This window comes from Lepus europaeus, chromosome 2 (genome assembly GCF_033115175.1).
Source record: "Lepus europaeus isolate LE1 chromosome 2, mLepTim1.pri, whole genome shotgun sequence".
In the NCBI taxonomy this organism is placed as follows: domain Eukaryota; kingdom Metazoa; phylum Chordata; class Mammalia; order Lagomorpha; family Leporidae; genus Lepus; species Lepus europaeus.
In genome coordinates this window covers 64,097,368-64,119,431 of record NC_084828.1, presented here as the reverse complement: position 1 = coordinate 64,119,431, position 22,064 = coordinate 64,097,368, and the positions used below count along the sequence as shown (strand labels likewise).

Sequence of the window (22,064 nt, the reverse complement as noted above, 5' to 3'; positions counted from 1 at the left end):
TGGTTCAAGTCCTGGCTGCTCCATTTCCAATCCAGCTCCTGCTAATGGGCCTGGGAATGCAGCAGATGATGGCCCAAGTCCTTGGGCCCTTGCACCCACATGGGAGACCTGGAAAAATCTCCTGGCCCCTGGCTACGGATCAGCTTAGCTCCTGCCAGTGTGGCCATTTGGGGAGTGAACCAGTGGATGGAAGACCTCTCTCTCTCTCTCTGTCTCTAGCTCTCTCTGTAACTCTATATTTCAAATAAATAAAATAAATCTTTAAAACAAACAAATAAATAAAAGGCTCATGAATTATAGGTTAAAATTGCCTGTCACTATTAAAAAAGAAAGTCAAAGGGAGATAAAAGACACACATCAAATTTTTAAAACATTGATATAGTAAAATCCATTATAAATAAGTAAAGGCAATTTATAAAGAGAGAAATATTTGCTACAGATCCTAAAAATAAATATCAATAATATTAGAAGAAAGTCTGTTGTTCAATAACTAGATGTCTAATGTGATAGGAAAATGGACAAAGAACAAATAGGCAGATCATTTAATTTACTGGCCATTTACCAATAGTATTAACTGAGAACATTCCAGATACAACAATGAAATATTAATCTATTCTCTAAAATAACGTAGAAGCATGCAGATATTAGGGGAAATAAAGAGAAATAATGATCTCACATTGCTACTGGAGAGAAAAGGGCAAGGCTATTACATATTTTTCTGCTTGTACCTATACGTAACCCAGCAGTTCCCTGCTCACTATCCATTCCAGGGTAGCACTATCATGTACACAAGTGGGAATGCATACGAACAATGCTATTTGTGAAAGCATACATTGGGGGAAAGTACATAGAGTAAATGTCTAAATTCTGAAATACTATATTGTAATTTTTAAAGTAATTTATATGTGGACCATCACAGAAAAACTTTCAACATATTGGCAAGTTATGGAAAAGTCATAGATTTATACCTACTAATGTAAACAATCTTATACCATATAGAGTAAAGAAAATGAATGTTTCTGTAGCTGCACACACACTCATAAAAACAAACTTGTATCAGTATTTGGGAAAATATCTGGAAGTGTGCATATAGTAGGAATAATGGCAGTTCCCATTAGAACAGAACAGGATTTTGGTATAATAGCCAAGAGAACTTCAGATGTACGTGTAATGGTTGAATTCTTATGACGAGGATGATGCAGGTGCTATTTCTGCAATCAAAATATATTTAAGCAAAATGTGGTTCTGTAAAAGTCCATTTTTATTAACCTTTTTTCTAAAAAGGAAAACATTAGAAGTGAGTCAAGTGAATTCAAAGATGGAGAATGAGAGAGGCCTTGTGGTTCAGCTGCAGAAGACGGTTAAAGATCTTCAGGTAATTTTTTTTTGTCAAATATCTGTATTCCTGTGCTTAGATCAATGCATGATGATCAGGGCTTCAAGGACATATTCTCTGCTAAGGTATCCTTAGCTAACTCTATACAGGAGAGGAATGAGTGGTTAAGAATGTTAAGACTCTATAGATATGTGACCCTGAGGAAAATTGCTTCCAAACTTAAACATTCTTGTCATGAAGATAATAAAAATGAACAGCTAATTTGTTGATCATTTTATGTGAATGAGACAATGTGATAAAATATTGGACATGTTTTCTTTACTGATTCATTTTCTTGACAATCTTTGAGCTGATATTATGAAATGCAGTAGTATATTTAAGTGTTGAGTATGGTGCCTCAACCATAGTATGCATTCAATGTTGGCAATTTAATTTTTAATCATGATTATTCTTATGATTACAAAGAAATTATACTAAAAGTAAGTGTTTTAGCTACTACTTGGATATGGAAATTACACTTTTTTAGCACTTTCTCTGTCATACCTCATCTGCAGAACTGTCGGACTGCTTGTCTGGTATTATCTAGAAATCAGCTTAGTCTACGGCCATACCACCCTGAACGCGCCCGATCTCGTCTGAAATCAGCTTTTTCTAAGCCATGGTACTCTTATTTAGTGGAAAGGAAAAACATATTCTAAAACAGACTCTATACTTTTTTTATCCCTTATCCTAACCTACATAATTACTTGGAGTAAAGTTAATTAGCAACAGTGGCTTCATTATTCTGTATTCAATGATGCTCTCAAGCTTTGTAGAGCTATAGCCCCTAAACCGAAAAGTTTTCAGGCCCTTAGAGTTCATATCAATACTTTTCTTTTTCTAACAATCCTGCTTCTAATAGTATCAGATTACTCTGGATTTTAGTAGTCTCCATTCCTCCACCAACTCTCCTACTACTTGAAATCTTTGGAACAGGAGGCCAAGTAACTAAGTTTTTAAAAATTGTGTATAATATTAAATTAATATTATTTTTATGGCTAATTTTCTTGAATTTGGTGATATTCATTCTATCAGGTTTTTGACTGAGTTGCTGTTAGTTGAGTTTGTCATGAAAATGAATTCCAGCTTAATAAGGTATTATATATAAAATTCATCATGTTTTTAAATAAACTCTATTTTCGAAAGATGTTTCCCCATTCCTTTGGGAAGTGCTACTTACTAAGGTTTCCTTACCATGTATGTAATTTCATGAACTTTCCCATTAACAGGGATGAGAGATCTGGAAGAATTAGAAATATAATTCTGGTCTTGTCACTGATTTGGGGCAATTTTCTATTTCTTTATTTATAAATTATGAATGAAAAGTATTATGTTAGCTTTCTTGGTTGTGACAATTTGCTACAAGTGTTTAGTGAAAGTCAAAATTATTGCTCCAGACTCAGGTACAGGATTTGAAAGAGGAACTGGAAACTGAAAAGACCACTCGGGCCAAAGTGGAAAGAGAAAGAGCTGACCTCACGCAAGACTTGCAAGACATGAATGAGAGACTGGAGGAGGCAGGAGGAGTCAGTTTGGCTCAGCTGGAGATAACTAAGAAACAGGAAACCAAGTTCCAGAAGCTTCGTCATGACATGGAAGAAGCCACACAGCAATTTGAGGCAACTTGTACTTCTTTAAAGAAGAGGCATGCAGACAGCCTGGCTGAGGTCAAAGGCCAAGTAGAAAATCTGCAGCAGGTGAAACAGAATCTGGAAAAAGACAAGAGTGCCCTACAGTTAGAAGTGGATGACCTCCTGACCCATGTCGAGCAGTTGACCAGAGCTAAGGTAGACATTCCCAAATCTTCCTCATGGGCTTTTGAACATAGCACAGGAAGGGAAGTGGAGGGGAGAGAAAAGAAAACTTATCAGGCTGATGACTTGAGGTATATGCTTATGTAGACCATGGTTGCTGAGACTGACTAGGTCAGGCCTAAGCTCAGAGGCCATTGTTAAGGTCAGACGCCATCCACATGACTATGACCTGACAGTGGCTTCTAGTTTTATCAGAATTCTAGTCCATAATCCTTATATATTTTCCTGGTGATGGCTAAGTAAGTGGGCTAGAAAAGTGAAGCCATTAGCCATGTCTCTTATGAATAATGGCTTTGTGTTGTAAGAGCCCATAGGGGTGGCAAGATCCTTCTAATACCTAGCTAAAAGAATAGTAGACATAAATAGTTGGCTGAGGAACTTTTTCTCCCTCATGCCTTCTGGTATCTCTTTAATTAGCCAGCACTAGAAGAAAGGCTTATGCTCTTTCTTTGCTGATTCTATTAACCCATAAAGTGCAAGCTGTCATGTCAGACGGTTGCTATGAGATCTTGAGTCACAGTGACCCTACCTTCTGGTAGTTCAAAGAAGCTTTGTTTTAGGTTAAGCAAAGAAAATCGCTAGTTGTTACCACCTCTGTTCCTTGTGAGCTGAATTTGTGAAAGACATGACCCAAAAACAAATATATGATCCAAAAATGAAGACTGATTTCCCTGGACTGTGCACAGAAAAGTGTTGAGTATCTTCAGATATCAGGAGTGGTTCCCATAAAAATTAACATTAATTCCTTTTAAACACCGTATTTAGTAGGAAGAAACTATATCATCCTGCATCTCGCTCTTTCTGTCCACTAATTGTGTGTCTTAATTCATTCCTACTGCTATTATAAAATACCACAGAGGAGTAATTTACAAATAATAGAAATTTGGTTCTTACAGTTAGAGACTGGGAAGTCTTAGATTAAGGCATCAGTAGACTTGGTGTCTAGTGAGGATTTTTTGCTTCAAAGATGGTGCAGTTTTTTTGTTTGTTTGTTTTCTGAATCCTTTCATGACAGAAGTGCAAAAGAGAAAAGTGGATCAACTCTCCCTGGCACCCATCTTATAAGGTAACTAATCCCATTCATGAAGGATCTACCCTAATAAGCTAATCACCTTTTAAAGCCTGTCTCTTTCTGTTATCACATTCATATGCAGAGCTTAAAGTGGACACATTCAAATCGTAACACCCTGCCATCCTACTGGTAAAGAGGTGTAGTGAGGACTTGGAACTTCTCTTTTTCCTCTATCTCTTCTGTAATCTGTTTTCAGTGGATTCTATCACTGGCCACTTAAAACATTCTCATGCTGCATTTGCATCTTTCCTCAACCCAGAGGAGGCCCTAGAAATACTTACTCTCACCAACCTCTACTGTGCTCTTATTCTTTCTCAGAAACTCTCAATTCTACAGATTTTGGAAGAAAGTCATAAAATCTTACAACTTCTCATAGCTTCACCATGAATTCATACTAACTAGGTATGAATTTTATACTTTCCAACATCTTCTAGACTTTCATTGCTATTCAGTTATCTATTTTTCTACTTCACTTCTTGTGTTATTCTGTTAAAAATTCTTCCATTAATGTTAATCTTGTGTTTCTTGATCCTTTGCTTCAATAAGATCTGATAAGATCAAGACCATTCAGTGTAACTACTCTGTTCATCTTACATAGTTTGCTTTTAATTTCACTTATTCCTTTTTTTTTCTTGTCTCAAATAATAAAATAATCTTTCACATAACTGTTATCCACCAATTTCAAAAAATAAACACAAATCCAAATACATACCTTTTCTCAGACACTAGGAATACTGCTAGAGAAGAAATCATCCTCTGTTCTTATCTGTCTCTTTGACAAAAGACTAGTGTTCCATTTATATTTTGTTTTATAAAGAAATCACAACTTAGTCACTTAAAATAAAAATTTGCTTTTGTCTTTACTGGTTCTGGAGTTTGACAGGGTCAGCTCATACTTTTTTGCTGATATGTCTGGTTCCTGGGTGGGGAGACCTAGAACAGTTTGGGGTGTTGGGGGAAATCTATCCATATGACCTCTCATTGGGCTAGTATATGCTTCAGCATGGTGACCAAAGTGCAGTTGGACTTCTTCCATGGAATTCAGCGTACTGAGAGCAGTATCAGGAAATCACGCAGAATTTGCAAAGTTTCTTGTGATTTAGACTTACAATGCAGTGGCATGGTTTTTCATTACTTTTATCATTGTAAGTCACAGGGTAAGAAGTCTACACAAGGATGTGCATGTCAGAGTGTGTGGCTCACTAGGAGACCACCTTTGGAGACAATTTCTCACAAATAGGTGTATACTTCACCACTTCGAGTCTTGAAATCTCTCCTTGTTTTCTCCAATTTAATTAAAAATGTTCCCTTAAATTGTTCTCCCAGTGATCATAAATGTCTTCCTCAAATCATCATGTCTAAAACCAAACTGAATACTTTTGCCTGCGTTTTCTCTAGATGTTTCCATCACTGGCACCTAGTTCTTCCTATCACCCAGGCTGTAAGCCGCAAGGACTTGTTTCCTCTCTTGTTCTTTACTTACCAGTCAAGTATTACAGCAGATCAGTTCCTCACTGCCTTACACCTTTTAATTCCATTTTCATTGTTTGGAGAGAGAGACACAGAGAGACAGGCAGAGAAGGAGAGAGAGAGCGAGAGCGTGCTAGAGAGACAGAGACAGAGACAGTGAGATCTCCATACTAGTGGTTCATTCCCAAAATGCCCACAACATCCAGGCTGAACCAGGCCAAAGCCAAGAACCTAGGACTCTATCTGAGTCTGACACATGATGGCAGGGACAGCCAAGTGTTTGAACCATTACCTCTGCCACCCAGGGAAGCTGGAATCGAAACCAAACCAGGACTCAAACCGAGGCACTCTGATACAGGATGTGGGTATTCCAGGCAGCATTCTGATGGCTGTGCCAAGTGCCTGTCCCTTGCTGCTTCTTAACTTGACTACTTCTAAATTAGCTCCTTTGCTTCTAGTTTTTCTTTTTTCCAATCCATCCTATAGAGTAATCAGATTATTATTTCTTTTTTTGTTTAAAGATTTATCTTTATATACTTGAAAGCCAGAGTTACACAGAAAGAGGAGAGGCAGAGACAAAGAGAGAGAAAGAGAGAGGGAGAGAGAGAGAGAGAGAGAGAGGTGTCTTCCATCCACTGGTTCACTCCCCAATTGGCTGCAATGGCTGGAGCTATGCTGATCCGAATCCAGGAGCCAGGAGCTTCTTCAGGGTCTTCCCACGTGGGTGCAGGTGCCCAAGGATTTAGGCCATCTTCTACTGCTTTCCCAGGCTATAGCAGAGAGCTGGATCGGAAATGGAGCAGCCGGGACTCGAACCAGCGCCCTTATGGGATGCCGGCACTGCAGGCGGTGGCTTTACTCGCTACACCATAGCGCTGGCCCCAGATTATTATTTCTAAAAGGTGCTTCACTGAGTCATATCTGTGCATAAAAATGAATTCCTCATTTCTGCTTTTCAGATATCCTGTGGGCTGTTATTGGCCTCAACCTACCTAGCCAAGTTTAGATCCCCTTTCTTTGTTTCATTAGTCACCTTAAAACGCTTGCCTTTCACCCAATATCCATTTTTCACCAGCGTTCCTTTTCCAACTGAATTAAAAATGTTATCTGTTCCTGAAATCTTGTAACATTTTTATAAAGCTTTATAGTTCTTTATTTTTTAAAAAATTATTTTAATTTTTCTTTTTTAACAGATTCAGTGTGATTTGTAGATATAATGTTAAGAACATAATGATATTCCCTTCCTCTATCCCCTCCCTCTTTCTCCTCTCTTTCTTCCTTTTTTAGTTTTTGAGATGAAATATTTTAAATTTACATTACAGTAAAAAGGCCTAATACTTCAGCAAGTAAGAAGTTTAACAAGTAAAAAACAAAATGGCCCCAATTTAATGGGAATAGAGACAACAGCTACAAATAATAATTGAATGTAAAAAATAACCATTTCAGTAGTATATAATAAATTTTAAACTGATCAAAGATCATAAAAACTATAGTAGTATAACATTCTTAATAATTGGTTTCAGAAAGGTATAAAATAAAGTTTTACAAAATAATATTTGCAGCAATATGGTTATGCACAGACATTTCTTAATTTTTTCATTCTTTTTTGTTTGATTTTTAAATTTTAGCTCCTACATATGAGAGAGAACATGCACATTTATCTTTCTGTGTCTGGATTATTTCACTCATATGATGTCCTCCAGTTTTATCTGTTTTGTTGCAAGTGGGAGAACTTCACTTTTTTAAATATGTAGCTCCATAGTGTATATATACCACATTTTCTTTATCGATTCATCAGATGATAGACACCTTCGCTGGTCCCAAATTTTGGGACATTATGAACAGTGTCGCTATAAACGGTGGTGCAGGTGTCTCTTTCCTGCATTGTGCTCAAGTCTTCTCGGTATATAACTAGTAGAGGGATTACTGAATCTTATGGCAAATCTACTTCTAGTTTTTTTTTTTAAAGAAAATCTCCACACTGCTTTCCACAGTAGCAGCACTAATTTACATTCCCACCAACAGTGTTATTAGTGTTCCCATTTTTCCATAACCTTGCCAGCATTTGTTATTCTTTGTGTTTTGGATTTTAGCCATGCTGACAGGGGTGAGGTGATATCTCATTGTGGTTTTGATTTGCATTTCCCTCATGGCTAGTGGTGCTGAGCATTTTTTATATATTTGTTGGCCATTTGTATTTCTTCTTTTTTATTTTTATTAATACAGTGTCAACTAGGAATCATTGCTACTTAAAATTGCAACAGGATCATTAACAATCCAATTTGTGATAAAAACATGAAGATGTTATAATTTTTTTTATTTAGTAAATATAAATTTCCAAAGTACATTTTATGGATTACAATGGCTTTCCTCCCCCCCCCCCATAATTTCCCTCCCACTCACACCCCACACATCTCCCGCTCCCTCTCTCATTCCATTCACATCAAGATTCATTTTCAATTATCTTTATATACAGAAGATTGATTTAGTATATATTAAGTAAAGATTTCATCAATTTGCACCCACACAGAAACACAAAGTGTCAAATACTGTTTCAGTACTAGTTATAGCATTACTTCACATTGGACAACACATTAAGGACAGATCTCACATGAGATGTAAGTACACAGTGCCTCCTGTTGTTGACTTAACAATTTGACACTCTTGTTTATGGCATCAGTAATCTCCCTAGGCTCTAGTCATGGGTTGCCAAGGCTATGGAAGCCTTTTGAGTTTGCCGACTTCCATCTTATTCTGACAGGGTCATAGTCAAAGTGGAAGTTCTCTCCTCCCTTCAGAGAAAGGTACCTCCTTCTTTGATGGCCCCGTTCTTTCCCTGGGATCTCACTTGCAGAGATCTTTCATTTAGGTCTTTTATTTTTTCCCAGAGTGTCTTGGCTTTCCATGCCTACAATACTCTCATGGGCTCTTCAGCCATATCCGAATGCCTTGAGGGCTGATTCTGAGACCACAGTGCTATTTAGGACATCTGCCATTCTATGAGTCTGCTGTGTCTCCCACTTCCCATGATGGATCGTTCTCTCCCTTTTTGATTCTATCAGTTAGTATTAGCAGACACTAGTCTTGTTTGTGTGACCCCTTTGACTCTTAGACCTATCAGTGTGATCAATTGTGAGCTGAAGTTGATCACTTGGACTAGTGAGATGGCATTGGTACATGCCATCTTGATGGGATTGTATTGGAATCCCTTGGCACATTTCTAACTCCACCACTTGGGGCAAGTCCAATTGAGCATGTCCCAAATTGTACATCTCCTCCCTCTCTTTTTCCCACTCTTATATTTAACAGGGATCACTTTTCAGTTAAAATTTAAACACCGAAGAATAATTGTGTGTTAATTACAGAGTTCAACCAATAGTACTAGAACAAGAAAAAATACTAAAATGGATAAAGTATTACATTGTGTGTACATCAACAGTCAGGACAAGAGCTGATCAAGCCTCTGTTTCTCATAGTGTCCATTTCTTTTTTTTTTTATTAAACTTTTATTTAATGAATATAAATTTCCAAAGTACAGCTCATGGGTTACAATGGCTTCCCCCTCACATAACTTCACTCCCACCCACAAACCTCCCCTCTCCTGCTCCCTCTCCCCTTCCATTCACATCAAGATTCATTTTCAATTCTCTTTATATACAGAAGATCAATTTAGTATAAAGATTTCAACAGTTTGCACCCACATAGAAACACAAAGTGAAACATACTGTTTGAGTACTAGTTATAGCATTAAATCACAATGTACAGCACATTAAGGACAGAGATCCCACATGAGGAGCAAGTGCACAGTGGCTCCTGTTGTTGACCCAACAAATTGACACTCTAGTTGATGGCGCCAGTAACCACCCTAGGCTGTCGTCATGAGTTGCCAAGGCTATGGAAGCCTTCCAAGTTTGCCGACTCTGATCATATTTAGACAAGGTCATAAAAGACAGAGTGAGGATAGTAACCAATGATCCTAAGAGTGGCATTTACCAGGTTTGAACAATTATACAGCATTAAGTGGGGAAGAGGACCATTAGTACACACAGGTTGGGAGTAGAGCCATTGGTGGTAGAGTAGATGTTATGATTACAAAGGAATGAGGCCCAAGTGTGCTAGACAGGGTCTAGAACAAAGGACAGAGTCATTATTAGAGAAGCTAAGAAAGGTGCTGTCTAAGCTACAATTAAGTTTTCTGATTGAGAGGCAAATAGAACTTCACAGAAGGGGCTTGATAATAATCTGTTGGGCTTTAGGCCTTGTAAGTTAAGAGGCCCAGACCTATCTATCTCTTCACATGGGGTATATCCTAAGGGAGGTGTGAACCTCCTAGGGGAAGGCACTCTGTTGACTTTCATTACTTGGCTGGCCTGGGAGGAGAGCTGGCCAGGTAAAGTCAGGGGGCATCTCTAACAAGAAATTTACAGTTCTGCCTGCAGTGTTGCTGACCCTACTTGGCCATCCCCTCAGCTGCAGCGGTCATTTTGGAAGTTGGGCTGAGTGAAGGGCTTTTCAGCTTAGAGCCTATAAGATCTGTGGCTCTGACCTGGGCATCCTTCGACTCCAGGGCAGGTCCATTTCCAGTGATCCAACTCTTGGCAGAGCAGCCAGGGCTCTTCACAAGCTGACTTCTGCTGAAGCCCAGGCTTACCACATTGAAAGCCACTGCAGTGGACTGGCCTGTTGGGTCTCCTTGAGGGCAGATCACTGTACAGATCAGCCATTAATAGGCCTGCCACCCATTGCTTCTGATGCCGAGCTTTCTTTTCCTCCTGGTTTGTGTTAAAGCAGACCAGAGGATGCAAGTCAAGGGAGTGCCCAAGTCCCATCTCTAATCTTCGGTGGCCTGAACTACAAGTCTATAGTCACAGGCATGTTCTGTAGTAGTTTTTCTAAGGTAGACAATGCCCATGAGGAAAATTATATTCTCACTTAAAAACTTTCTTTCCCTTTGGTCTGAAAGGGAGGTTTTTTCTACTTACTGTATACTTTGCTGATGGCGAAGTGAATCTAGCTATGAGATTATTATTTAAGTTCTTATTTTGGCTATGCTATTACAGAAAAATGTTAGCCATCTCTTTTATAAGGTCTAAAGATTAAATTGTGCGTCCTACAGATTCCTTCATAATAGAATTAGTTTCCTACCTTGAAGAGAATAGAAAAATGAAAGAACAAGTTGGGCTTAGAATAGAGAAATGAGGGAGCAAGTCCTAGATTGCTTGTTGACAATAGCAATATTACATGAATACTTAGCAAACCGTTTCAACCATTAGATAACAACTTAAGAAAACATTTACCAGAAGGTCCAATGCCTTCTATAAATTTTAAGAATCATGTATTTGAAGACACCTCTTAAATATCTAACATGGTGTAGTTTGTTTAGCCAGTAAACTTAAGCACAACCATAGAAAATGTTTTTAGTTTCTTTCTACCAACAAGTTTAAAACATATGATACACAGATTCAGGTCACACAAATTAAAATGTATCTTTGATTGATTTTAGCAGCATAAATTTATGGACAATCTTATCTATAAGCCATTTAAAATAAAACTCTTAATAAAATATCCTATGTGGACATACAATATGTACACACATATAACATAGCATAATAGACCAATATAGCAATTTTAATAATAGCTTTTAAAATCTTTAACTCTTTTTGTAGATTGCCAATTGATTTGAATTGCTTTTTGTTTTTAGATTACTTTAACACATTGCTTTACCAGAGCATCAGAGTTTAATTCTATGTCAAAGAGAAATTGAGCTTCCTGTGATCTTTTGCTGTGAGGTTTCCTTCCTTTACCTTCTTTCATATTGGTGACCATGTTTCTGTGTTTCTGTGTGTAACACATCTTTAAGCATCTTTTGCAGAGCAGGATGAGTGGCAACAAATTCTTTCAGTTTCTGTTTGCTATGAAAAGTCTTAATTTCACCTTCATTCAGAAATGAGAGCTTTGCAGGATATAATATTCTGGGCTGGCAGTTTTTCTCTCTTAGTACCTGGGCTATGTCTCGCCATTCCCTTCTAGCTTGTAGGGTTTCTGATGAGAAGTCTGCTGTGAGTCTAATTGGAGATCCTCTGAGAGTAATCTGACATTTCTCTCTTGCACCTTTTAGAATCTTTTCTTTATGTTTCACTGTGGTGAGTTTGATTACAACATGTCGTGGCGAGGATCTCTTTTGATCATGTTTATTAGGGGTTCTATAAGCTTCCTGTACTAAGATGCCTGTGTCCTTCTCCAAACCTGGGAAATTTTCTGCTAGTATCTCACTGAAAATGCCTTCTAATCCTTTCTTCCTCTCCATGCCTTCAGGAACTCCTAGAACCCGAATATTAGGTTTTTTAAGAGTATCCTGTAGATTCCCGACAATATTTGTTAGATTTCTAATTTCTTCTTCTTTCCTTTGGTTTGCCTGTTTCCTTTCCTGTTCTCTGTCTTCTAAGTCTGATATTCTCTCTTCTGCTTCGCCCATTCTGTTTTTAAGGCTCTCTAATGTGTTTGTCATTTGATCTATTGAATTCTTCATTTCATTATGATTTCTCGTCACTATCGCAGTTTCATGTTCTACTAGTTGTTTCATTTCATTCTGGTTCCTCCTTAATATTTCATTTTCACGAGAGAGATTTTCTATCTTGTCCATTAAGGATTTCTGTAGTTCAAGAATTTGTTTCTGAGAACTTCTTAATGTTCTTATCAATTTTTTGAGATCCGCTTCTTGCATTTCTTCTATCTCATCATCTTCATAATCTTGAATTGGGGTGTCTTTTTCATTTGGGGGCATCATAGTGTCTTCCTTGTTCTTGTTACCTCGGTTTTTGCATTTGTTGTTTGGCATGTTGGAGATATTTGGTTTCTTCACTGTGGTGTTTTTTCTTGTTACACTATGGCTCTATATTAAGTGGACTGTCTGCTTTCAGTGGAGCCTTAGAGGCTTGAGATGAGTGTGGACTGAGAGCTGTGTTTGGTTCCTCATGGTTGAGGGTGTGTCAAAGATGACACTCCCAGGTTAGGCGTGGTAAATCTCTCTTTCTTTTCTTTTTTTTTTTTTTTATTCAAAAGGGAAGTAATTCCACACAGCTGAATGTAATTGGAGGTAGTTAGCAGGCGAATGATATACCCACAGGAGCCAGAGATCAGAAGCTCTTTCCCAAGGACCACACAGGGAATCTCTGCTGCCCTCAGTGTGGGCTCCAATTCTCCTGCAGTGTCCCACTGGGTTGCCAAGTTAGATGCTAATCTCCTGTTATTTCACCCCTCCCCCCAGAGTCAGGTTTTTCTGCTAGGCTCAGGGCTAATGCAGACCTGAGGTCGCCCTGCTTATGACGTATGTCCAAAATGGCACCTGTTCTTTGTCTTGCTCGCCTTTGAGGGGTGAGTGGAGAGAGAGAAACTCGTGTCCGTATCGGTCACTTTTTTTTTTTTCCTCTCTCTCTTCTAGTTAGCCTGGTGAACTTTTCCCCACAGAGTTTCAAGCCTCGTTCCCTCTAGACTCCTCTTTCTGCTTGCCCGCTGGTGTCGGGCTATTGAGGTTTGGCTCACCTCGCGTTCCAGCGCTGGTGTGTTGAGTCTGCCACTGGTGTCCCGAACTTGGGCTCCCACACTCTCCACGCAGGTCCACTGTGAATCCTCATAGTGTCCATTTCACTTCAACAGGTTTCCCCTTTGGTGCTCAGTTAGTTGTTGCCGATCAGGGAGAACATATGATATTTGTTCCTTTGGGACTGGCTTAATTCACTCAGCATAATGTTTTCCAGATTCCTCTATCATGTTGCAAATGACCGGATTTCATTGTTTTTGACTGCTGTATAGCATTCTATAGAGTACATGTCCCATAATTTCTTTATCCAGTCTACTGTTGATGGGCATTTGGGTTGTTTCCAGGCCTTAGCTATTGTGAATTGAGCTGCAATAAACATTAATGTGCAGACAGCTTTTTTGTTTGCCAATTTAATTTCCTTTGGGTGAATTCCAAGGAGTGGGATGGCTGGGTTGTATGGTAGGGTTATGTTCAGGTTTCTGAGGAATCTCCAGACAGACTTCCATAGTGGCTTAACCAGTTTGCCTTCCCACCAACAGTGGGTTAGTGTCCCTTTTTCCCCACATCCTCTCCTGCATCTGTTGTTGGTAGATTTCTGAATGTGAGCCATTCTAACCATGGTGAGGTGAAACCTCATTGTGATTTTGATTTGCATTTCCCTGATTGCTAGTGATCCTGAACATTTTTTCTTGTGTCTGCTTATCTTGATTCTGGTTATCAACCCTTTGTCTGTTGCATAGTTTGCTAATATTTTTTCCCATTCTGTCGGTTGCCTCTTCATTCTCCTGTTTCTTTTCAGTACAGAAACTTCTCAATTTATTGCAATCCCAATAGTTAATTTTGGCTTTGACTGCCTGTGCTTCTGGGGTCTTTTCCAAGAAGTCTTTCTTCTTTTGAGAATTGTCTATTGAAGCCCTTTGCCTAAGTTAGCTGGATTGGTTGATTTTTGTCATTGTGCTTTTTAAGTTGCTGATATATCTAGGTTATTAATCTTTGGTCAGATAGGTGGTTTGCAAATATTTTTTCACATTCTGTTTGATGTCTCTACACTCTATGGATCATTTCCTTTGCTGTGTAAAAGGCTATGAGTTTTATAGTCACATTTGTTTAGTTTTGCTTTAGTTGCCTGTGCTTTGGGGGTCTTGTTCAAGAAGTTGTCCCCTACGCCAATGTCTTGGAGTGTTTCCTCTACATTTTCTTCCAGTAACTTCATAGTTTCAGGTCTTAAATTTAGGTTTTTGATTCGTCTTGAGGTGATTTTTGTATATGATGAGAGGTATGAATCTAATTTCATTCTTCTACATACATACATTCAGTTTTGCCAGCTTTTTGGTGAAGTATTTAGATTTTTCCATGTATAATATTATATCATCTGCAAACATGGACAATTTGACTCCCTCTTTTCTAAATTTGATGCCCTTTATTTCTTCTCCCTAATTGCTATTGCTAAAGCTTCCAGTACTATATTGAATAAGAGTAGCAAAAGTGGACATCCTTGTCTTATTCCAGATCTGAGGGGAAATGCTCTCAGATTTTCCCCATTCAGTGTGATATTAGCTGTTGGTTTGTGATATATAACCTACATAATTTTGAGGAATGTTCCTTCTATACCTAATTTGTGCAGGATTTTATTATGAAGGGGTGTTGAATCTTATCAAATGCTTACTCCGCACATATCGAGATGACCATTTGGTTTTTGTTCTTTTTTCTATTGATGTTATTTATGATATATATTGATTTGTTAATGTTGAGCCACCCTTGCATTTCTGGGATAAATCCCACTGGATCATTATTTATCATATTTTTGTTCGATTTCATAGTATTTTGTTGAGAATCTTTGCATGTAGGTTCATTATGTTACAGGTCTGTAATTTTCTTTTTATGTCGGGTCATGGTTTGGTTGGTATCAAAGTAATGCTTCATAAAATGAATTTGGCAGAATTCCATCTTATTCAATATTTTGTAATAGTTTGAAGATTATTGGAGTTACTTTCTCTTTGAATGTTTTATAGAAATCAGTAGTAAAACTATCAGGTCCCAGACTTTTCCTTGATGGAAGACTTCTGATTACTGCTTTTTACGGTCTGTTCAGATCATCTCTATCTTCTTGATTTAATCTCGATATGTTATATGAATATAGGAATTTGTCAATTTCTTCAAGGTTTTCCAGTCTATTAGCATATAGTTCTTCATAGTAGTTTCTTATGAGCCTTTATATCCCAGTGGTGTCAGTTTTTTTTTTTTTTCTTTGTTAGTTTGGCCAGGGGTTTATTTCTGCTCTGATCCTTATTATTCCTTTCCTTTTGTTGATTTTGGATTTAGTTTTCTCTTGTTCTTCTAAGTCTTTAAGATGAATCATTAGGTCTTTAATTTGTGACATTTCTCTTTTTAATGTAAACAATTCTATAAATTTGTCTCTTAATACTGCTTTTGCTATATTCCACTGGTTTTGATATTTTTTCGTTTTCATGCTCATTTATTTCAAGAAAGTATTTGATTTCCATTTTAATTTCTTAAATGACCCATTGATCATTCAATAGCAATTATTTTAATTTCCAAGTATTTATGAGTTCAATTTATTTATGAGTGTTCAATTATTGTTCTTGTTATTGAACTCTAGTTTTGTTGCTTTATACCCTGAGAAGATAACATAGTATTTTAATCTTTTCAAATTTGTTGAGATCTGTTTTATAGCCTACTATGTCATCTATCCTAGAAAATGTTCCATGTGCTGATGAGAAGAATGTGTATTCTATAGCTATTGGGTGAAATTCCCATAAATATCTGTTAGGTCCATTTGCTCGATAGTGTATTTCAACTCATTTGTATCTTTATATTGATTTTCTGTCTACATATCTGTCCATTGATGAGAGCAGGGTATTGAAGCCATCTACTATTATTGCATTGGAGTATATCTCTTCCTCTAGGTCTACTAGTAGTTTCTGCATGTATCTTGGTGGCCTTTTGTTATGCATATAGACTTATGATTGCCATGTCTTCTTGCTGAATTGAACCTTTTATCAAAATATACTCTCCTTATATATTTTTCAGTTTTTGATAAAAAAATCTGTTTTATCTGACATCAGGTTAGCAACACCTGCTCGCTTTTGGTTTCCATTTGCCTGGTATATCTTTTTCTAACCCTTCACTTTCAGTTGGTGTCTATCTTTATGAAGTGACTTTTTGTAGGCAGACATAGAAGGGTTATGGTTTTTTATCCATTCAGTCAACCTAAGTGTTTTGATTGGTGAATTTAATCTATTTACACTCAAGGTTGGTATTGATATATAAGAACTAAGTCCTGCCATTTTGGTGATTGGATAATGATTCTACCTGCTCTGGTAGTGAATTTGGTGGTGACATGTGTTTTCATTATGTTTTGTCCTAATGCAGAATGCCCTTCAAAATTTACTGTGAGGCTGGTCTTGCAGTAGTGGATTCTCTGTTTTTGCTTATCTGGAAAATACTTTATTTCTCCTTTGCTTTTTTAAAACTTTTATTTAATAAATATAAATTTCCAAAGCAACTTTGGATTTAAGTGGATTTTTCCCCCATAACCTCCCTCCTACCCGCAACCATCCCATCTACCACTCCCTCTCTCATCCCATTCCTCATCAAGATTCATTTTCAATTATCTTTATGTACAGAAGATCAATTTAGTATATACTAAGTAAAGATTTCAACAGTTTTCACCCACACAAAAACACAAAGTATAAAGTACTGTTTGAGTACTAGTTGTACCGTTAATTCACATAGTACAACACATTAAGGACAGAGATCCTTCATGGGGAGTAAGTGCATAGTGACTGCTGTTGTTGATTTAACAATTGACACCATTATTTATGATGTCAGTAATCACCTGAGGCTCTTGTCATGGGCTGCCAAGGCTATGGAAGCCTCTTAAGTTCACTTCAACAGATTTGCTTTTAGGTGCTCAGTTAGTTGTCACAGATCAGAGAGAATATATGGTATTTGTCCCTTTGGGGCTGGCTTAATTCACTCAGCATGATGTTTTTCAGATTCCTCCATTTTGTTGCAAATGACCAGATTTCATTTTTTTTACAGCTCTATAGTATTCTATAGAGTACATATCCCATAATTTCTTTATCCAGTCTACCACTGATGGGCATTTAGATTGATTTCATGTCTTAGATATTGTGAATTGAGCTGCAATAAACATTAAGGTGCAGACAGCTCTTCTATTTGCCAATTTAATTTCCTTTGGGTAAATTCCAAGGAGTGGGAAGGCTGGGTTGTATCATAGGATTATATTCAGATTTCTGAGGAATCTCCAGACTGACTTCCATAATGGCTTTACCAGTTTGCATTCCCACCAACAATGGGTTAGTGTCCCTTTTTCCCCCACATCTTTGCAAGCATCTATTGTTGGTAGATTTCTGTATGTAAACCATTCTAACTGGGGTGAGGTGAAACCTCGTTGTGGTTTTGATTTGCATTTCCCTGATTGCTAGTGATCCTGAACATTTTTTCATGTGTTTGTTGGCCATTTGGATTTCCTCTTTGGAAAGATGTCTGTTGAGGTCTTTGGCCCATCTCTTAAGTGGGTTGTTTGTTTTGTTGTTGTGGAGTTTCTTGATCTCTTTGTAGATTCTGGTTATTAACCCTTTATCTGTTGCATAGTTGCAAATATTTTTTCCCATTCTGTTGGTTGCCTCTTCACTTTCCTGACTGATTCTTTTGCAGTACAGAAACTTCTCAATTTGATGTAATCCCAATTGTTAATTTTGGCTTTGACTGCCTGTTCCTCTGGGGTCTTTTCCAAGAAGTCTTTGCCTGTGCCTATGTCTTGCAGGGTTTCTCCAATGTTCTCTAATAATTTGATGGTGTCAGGTTGTAGATTTAGACCTTTAATCCATGTTGAGTGGATTTTTGTGTAAGGTGTAAGGTGGGGGTCTTGCTTCATGTTTCCGCATGTAGAGATCCAATATTTCCAGCACCATTTGTTAAATAGACTGTCCTTGCTCCAGGAATTGGTTTTAGATCCTTGATCAAATATAAGTTAGCTGTAGATGTTTGGATTGATTTCTGGTGTTTCTATTCTGTTCCATTGGTCTATCCATCTGTTTCTGTACTAGTACCATGCTGTTTTGACTACAACTGCCTGTATTGTGATGCCTCCGGCTTTGTTTTTGTTGTACAAGATTGCTTTAGCTATTCGAGGTCTCCTGTGTCTCCATATGAATTTCAGCATCATTTTTTCCAGATCTGAGAAGAATGTCTTTGGTATTTTGATTGGTAATGCATTGAATCTATAAATGGCTTTTGGGAGAATGGACATTTTGATGATATTGATTCTTCCAATCCATGAGCATGGAAGGTTTTTCCATTTTTTGGTATCCTTTTCTATTTCTTTCTTTAAGATTTGTAATTCTCGTTATAGAGATATTTAACATCCTTAGTTAAGTTTATTCCAGGGTATTTGATTGTTTTTGTAGCTATTGTGAATGGGATTGATCTTAGAAGTTCTTTCTCAGCCGTGGCATTGCCTGTGTATACAAAAGCCATTGATTTTGTGCATTGATTTTATATCCTGCCACTTTGCCAAACTCTTCTATGAGTTCCAATAGTCTCTTAGTAGAGTTCTTTGGATCCCCTAAATAAAGAACCATATCATCTGCAAAGAGGGATAGTTTGCGTTCTTCCTTCCCAATTTGTATCCCTTTAATTTCTTTTTCTTGCCTAATAGCTCTGGCTAAAACTTCCAGAACTATATTGAATAGCAATGGTGAGAGTGAGCATCCCTGTCTGGTACCAGATCTTAGTGGAAATGCTTCCAACTTTTCCACATTCAGTAGGATGCTGGCCATGGGTTTTTCATAAATTGTTGATTATTGAGGAATGTTCCTTTTGTACCGAGTTTGCTTAGAGTTTTCATCATGAAAGGGTGTTGTATTTTATCGAATGCTTTCTCTGCATCTATTGAGATAATCATGTATTTTCCTTTTGCAGTTTGTTAATGTGGTGTATCACATTGGTTGATTTGTGAACGTTGAACCATCCCTGCATACCCGGGATAAATCCCACTTGGTCTGGGTGGATGATCTTTCTGATGTGTTGTTGAATTTTATTGGCCAGAATTTTATTGAGGATTTTTGTGTCTATGTTCATTAGGGATATTGGTCTGTAATTTTCTTTCAATGCTGCATCTTTTTCAGATTTAGGGGTTAAGCTGATACTGGCTTCATAGAAAGAATTTGGGAAGATTCCCTCTTTTTTGATTGTTCTGAATAGTTTGAGGAGAATTGTAATTAGTCCTTCTTTAAATGTCTGGTAGAATTCAGTAGTGAATCCATCCATTCCTGGGCTTTTCTTTGTTGGGAGGGTCTTTATTACTGTTTCAATTTCTGTCCCAGTTATGGGTCTGTTTAGGTTTTCTATGTCTTCAAGTTCAATTTAGGTAGGGTGTAGTGTCTAGGAATCTATCCATTTCTGATAGATTTCCCTGTTTGATTGTATACAACTCTTTGTAGTAATTTCCGATGACTCTTTATTTCCGTGGTGTCTGTAGTTACATTCCCTTTTTCATCTCTGATTTCATTGATTTGGGTCTTTTCTCTTCTTTTTTTAGTTAGTTGGGCCAATGGTGTGTCAATTTTGTTTATTTTTCCAAAAAACTAGCTCTTCGTTTTGCTGATCTTTTGTAATGCTTTTTAGGATTCAATTTTGTTGAGATCTTCTCTAGTTTTAATTATTTCTCTTCTCCTACTAGTTTTGGGTTTGGTTTGCTGCAGTTTTTCTAGTTCCTTGAGATGACTTGAAAGCTCATCTATTTGGTGCCTTTCCAATTTCTTGATGTAGGCACCTATTGCTATGAACTTTCCTCTCAACACTGCTTTTGCCGTAACCCATAAGTTTTGATATGTTGTGTTGTTACCCTCATTTACTTCCAGAAAGTTTTTGATTTCTCTTTTGATGTCTTCTATGACCCAGTGTTCATTCAAGAACATGTTGTTAGGTCTCCATGAGTTTGCATATGTTCTATGGATTCTTGAGTTGCTAATTTCCAACTTCATTCCACTGTGGTCTAGGATTCATGGTATGATTTCAAATATTTTGATTTTGCTGAGACTTGCTTTATAGTCTAGTAATTGGTCAGTCCTTAAGTATGTTCCATTCTCTGCTAAGAAGAATGTGTATTCTTTAACTGTAGGATGAAAAGTTCTGTAGATATCTGGTAGATCCTTTTGGGCTATAGTGTCAAATAAATCTACTGTTTCCTTGTTGATCTTCTGTCTAGTTGATCAGTCTATTGCTGAAAGTGGAATACTGAAGTCCCCCAATACTATTGTATTGGAGTCTAAGTCTCCCTTTATGTTCCTTAACATATCTTTTAAATAACCCAGTGCCCTGTAATTAGGTGCGTATATGTTTATAATAGTTACATCTTCCTGCTAAATTGATCCCTTAATCATTATATAGTGCCCCTCTTTGTCTCTCCTAACAGTTTTTGTGTTAAAGTTTATTTTGTCTGCTATTAAGATGGCTACACCAGCTCTTTTTTCATTTCTGTTGGCATGGAATATCTTTTTCCAACCTTTCACTTTCAGTCTTCATGCATCATGTTGAAAAGATGTGTTTCTTGTAAGCAGCAAATAGATGGGTTTTGTTTTTTAATCCATACAGCCAGTCATTGTCTTTTAACTGGAGAGTTGAGGCCATTAACATTCAATGTGATTATTGATAAATAGTGACTTTGCCTTGCCATATTTTTCAAATATATTTCTAATATATGCTTTGAACTTCCTGTGATCTTTTACTGGGAGATTTTCTTCCTTTACCTTCTTTCGTAGTGATGGCTGTGTTTCTGTATGTAACACATCTTTAAACATCTTTTGCAGGGCTGGATGAGTGGTGACAAATGTTTTCAATTTCTGTTTGCTATGAAAGATCTTTATTTCACCTTCATTCACAAAAGAGAGCTTTGCAGGATATAATATTCTGGGCTGGCAGTTTTTTTCTCTTAGTACCTGGGCTATGTCTCGCCATTCCCTTCTAGCCTGTAGGGTTTCTGATGAGAAATCTGCTGTGAGTCTAATTGGAGATCCTCTGAGAGTAATCTGACGTTTCTCTCTTGCACATTTTAGATTCTTTTATTTATGTTTCACTGTGGTGAGGTGGTGAGTTTGATTACAATGTGTCGTGGTGAGGATATCTTTTGGTCATGTTTATTGGGGGTTCTATGAGCTTCCTATACTAGGATGTCTTTGTCCTCCAAACCCAGGGAGTTTTCTGCTAGGATCTCACTAAAAAGGCCTTCTAATCCTTAATACCTCTCCATGCCTTCGGGAACTCCTAGAACCTGAATGTTGTGTTTTTTAATAGTGTCCTGTAGATTGCCAATAATATTTTTCAGATTTCTAATTTCCTCTTCTTTTCTTTGGTTTGACTGTATACATTCCTTTGCTCTAACTCTGGTATTCTATCTTCTACCTCACTGATTCTGTTTTTTTTTTTTTTTTTGACAGGCAGAGTGGACAGTGAGAGAGAGAGACAGAGAGAAAGGTCTTCCTCTGCCGTTGGTTCACCTTCCAATGGCCGCCGTGGCTGGCGCACCACAGTGATCCGAAACCAGGAGCCAGGTGCTTCTCCTGGTCTCCCATGCGGGTGCAGGGCCCAAGCACTTGGGCCATCCTCCAATGCACTCCTGGGCCACAGCAGAGAGCTGGCCTGGAAGAGGAGCAACCAGGACAGAATTTGGCGCCCCAACCAGGACTAGAACCCAGTGTGCTGGTGCTGCAGGCAGAGGATTAGCCTATTGAGCCACGGCGCTGG

The 22,064-nt window shown here is 37.7% G+C and overlaps 1 protein-coding gene across 1 annotated transcript in view; it reads left to right on the top strand.

Annotated features, from left to right (window-relative positions):
* The window catches only part of MYH15 (myosin heavy chain 15), a 196,161-nt gene that overhangs the window by 100,683 nt on the left and 73,414 nt on the right, over positions 1-22,064 (top strand). The window contains exons 26-27 of the mRNA XM_062207694.1: positions 1,285-1,375; positions 2,773-3,162. Of these exons, the coding sequence (XP_062063678.1) occupies positions 1,285-1,375; positions 2,773-3,162 (481 nt within the window). The remainder of the gene's footprint in view (positions 1-1,284; positions 1,376-2,772; positions 3,163-22,064) is intronic.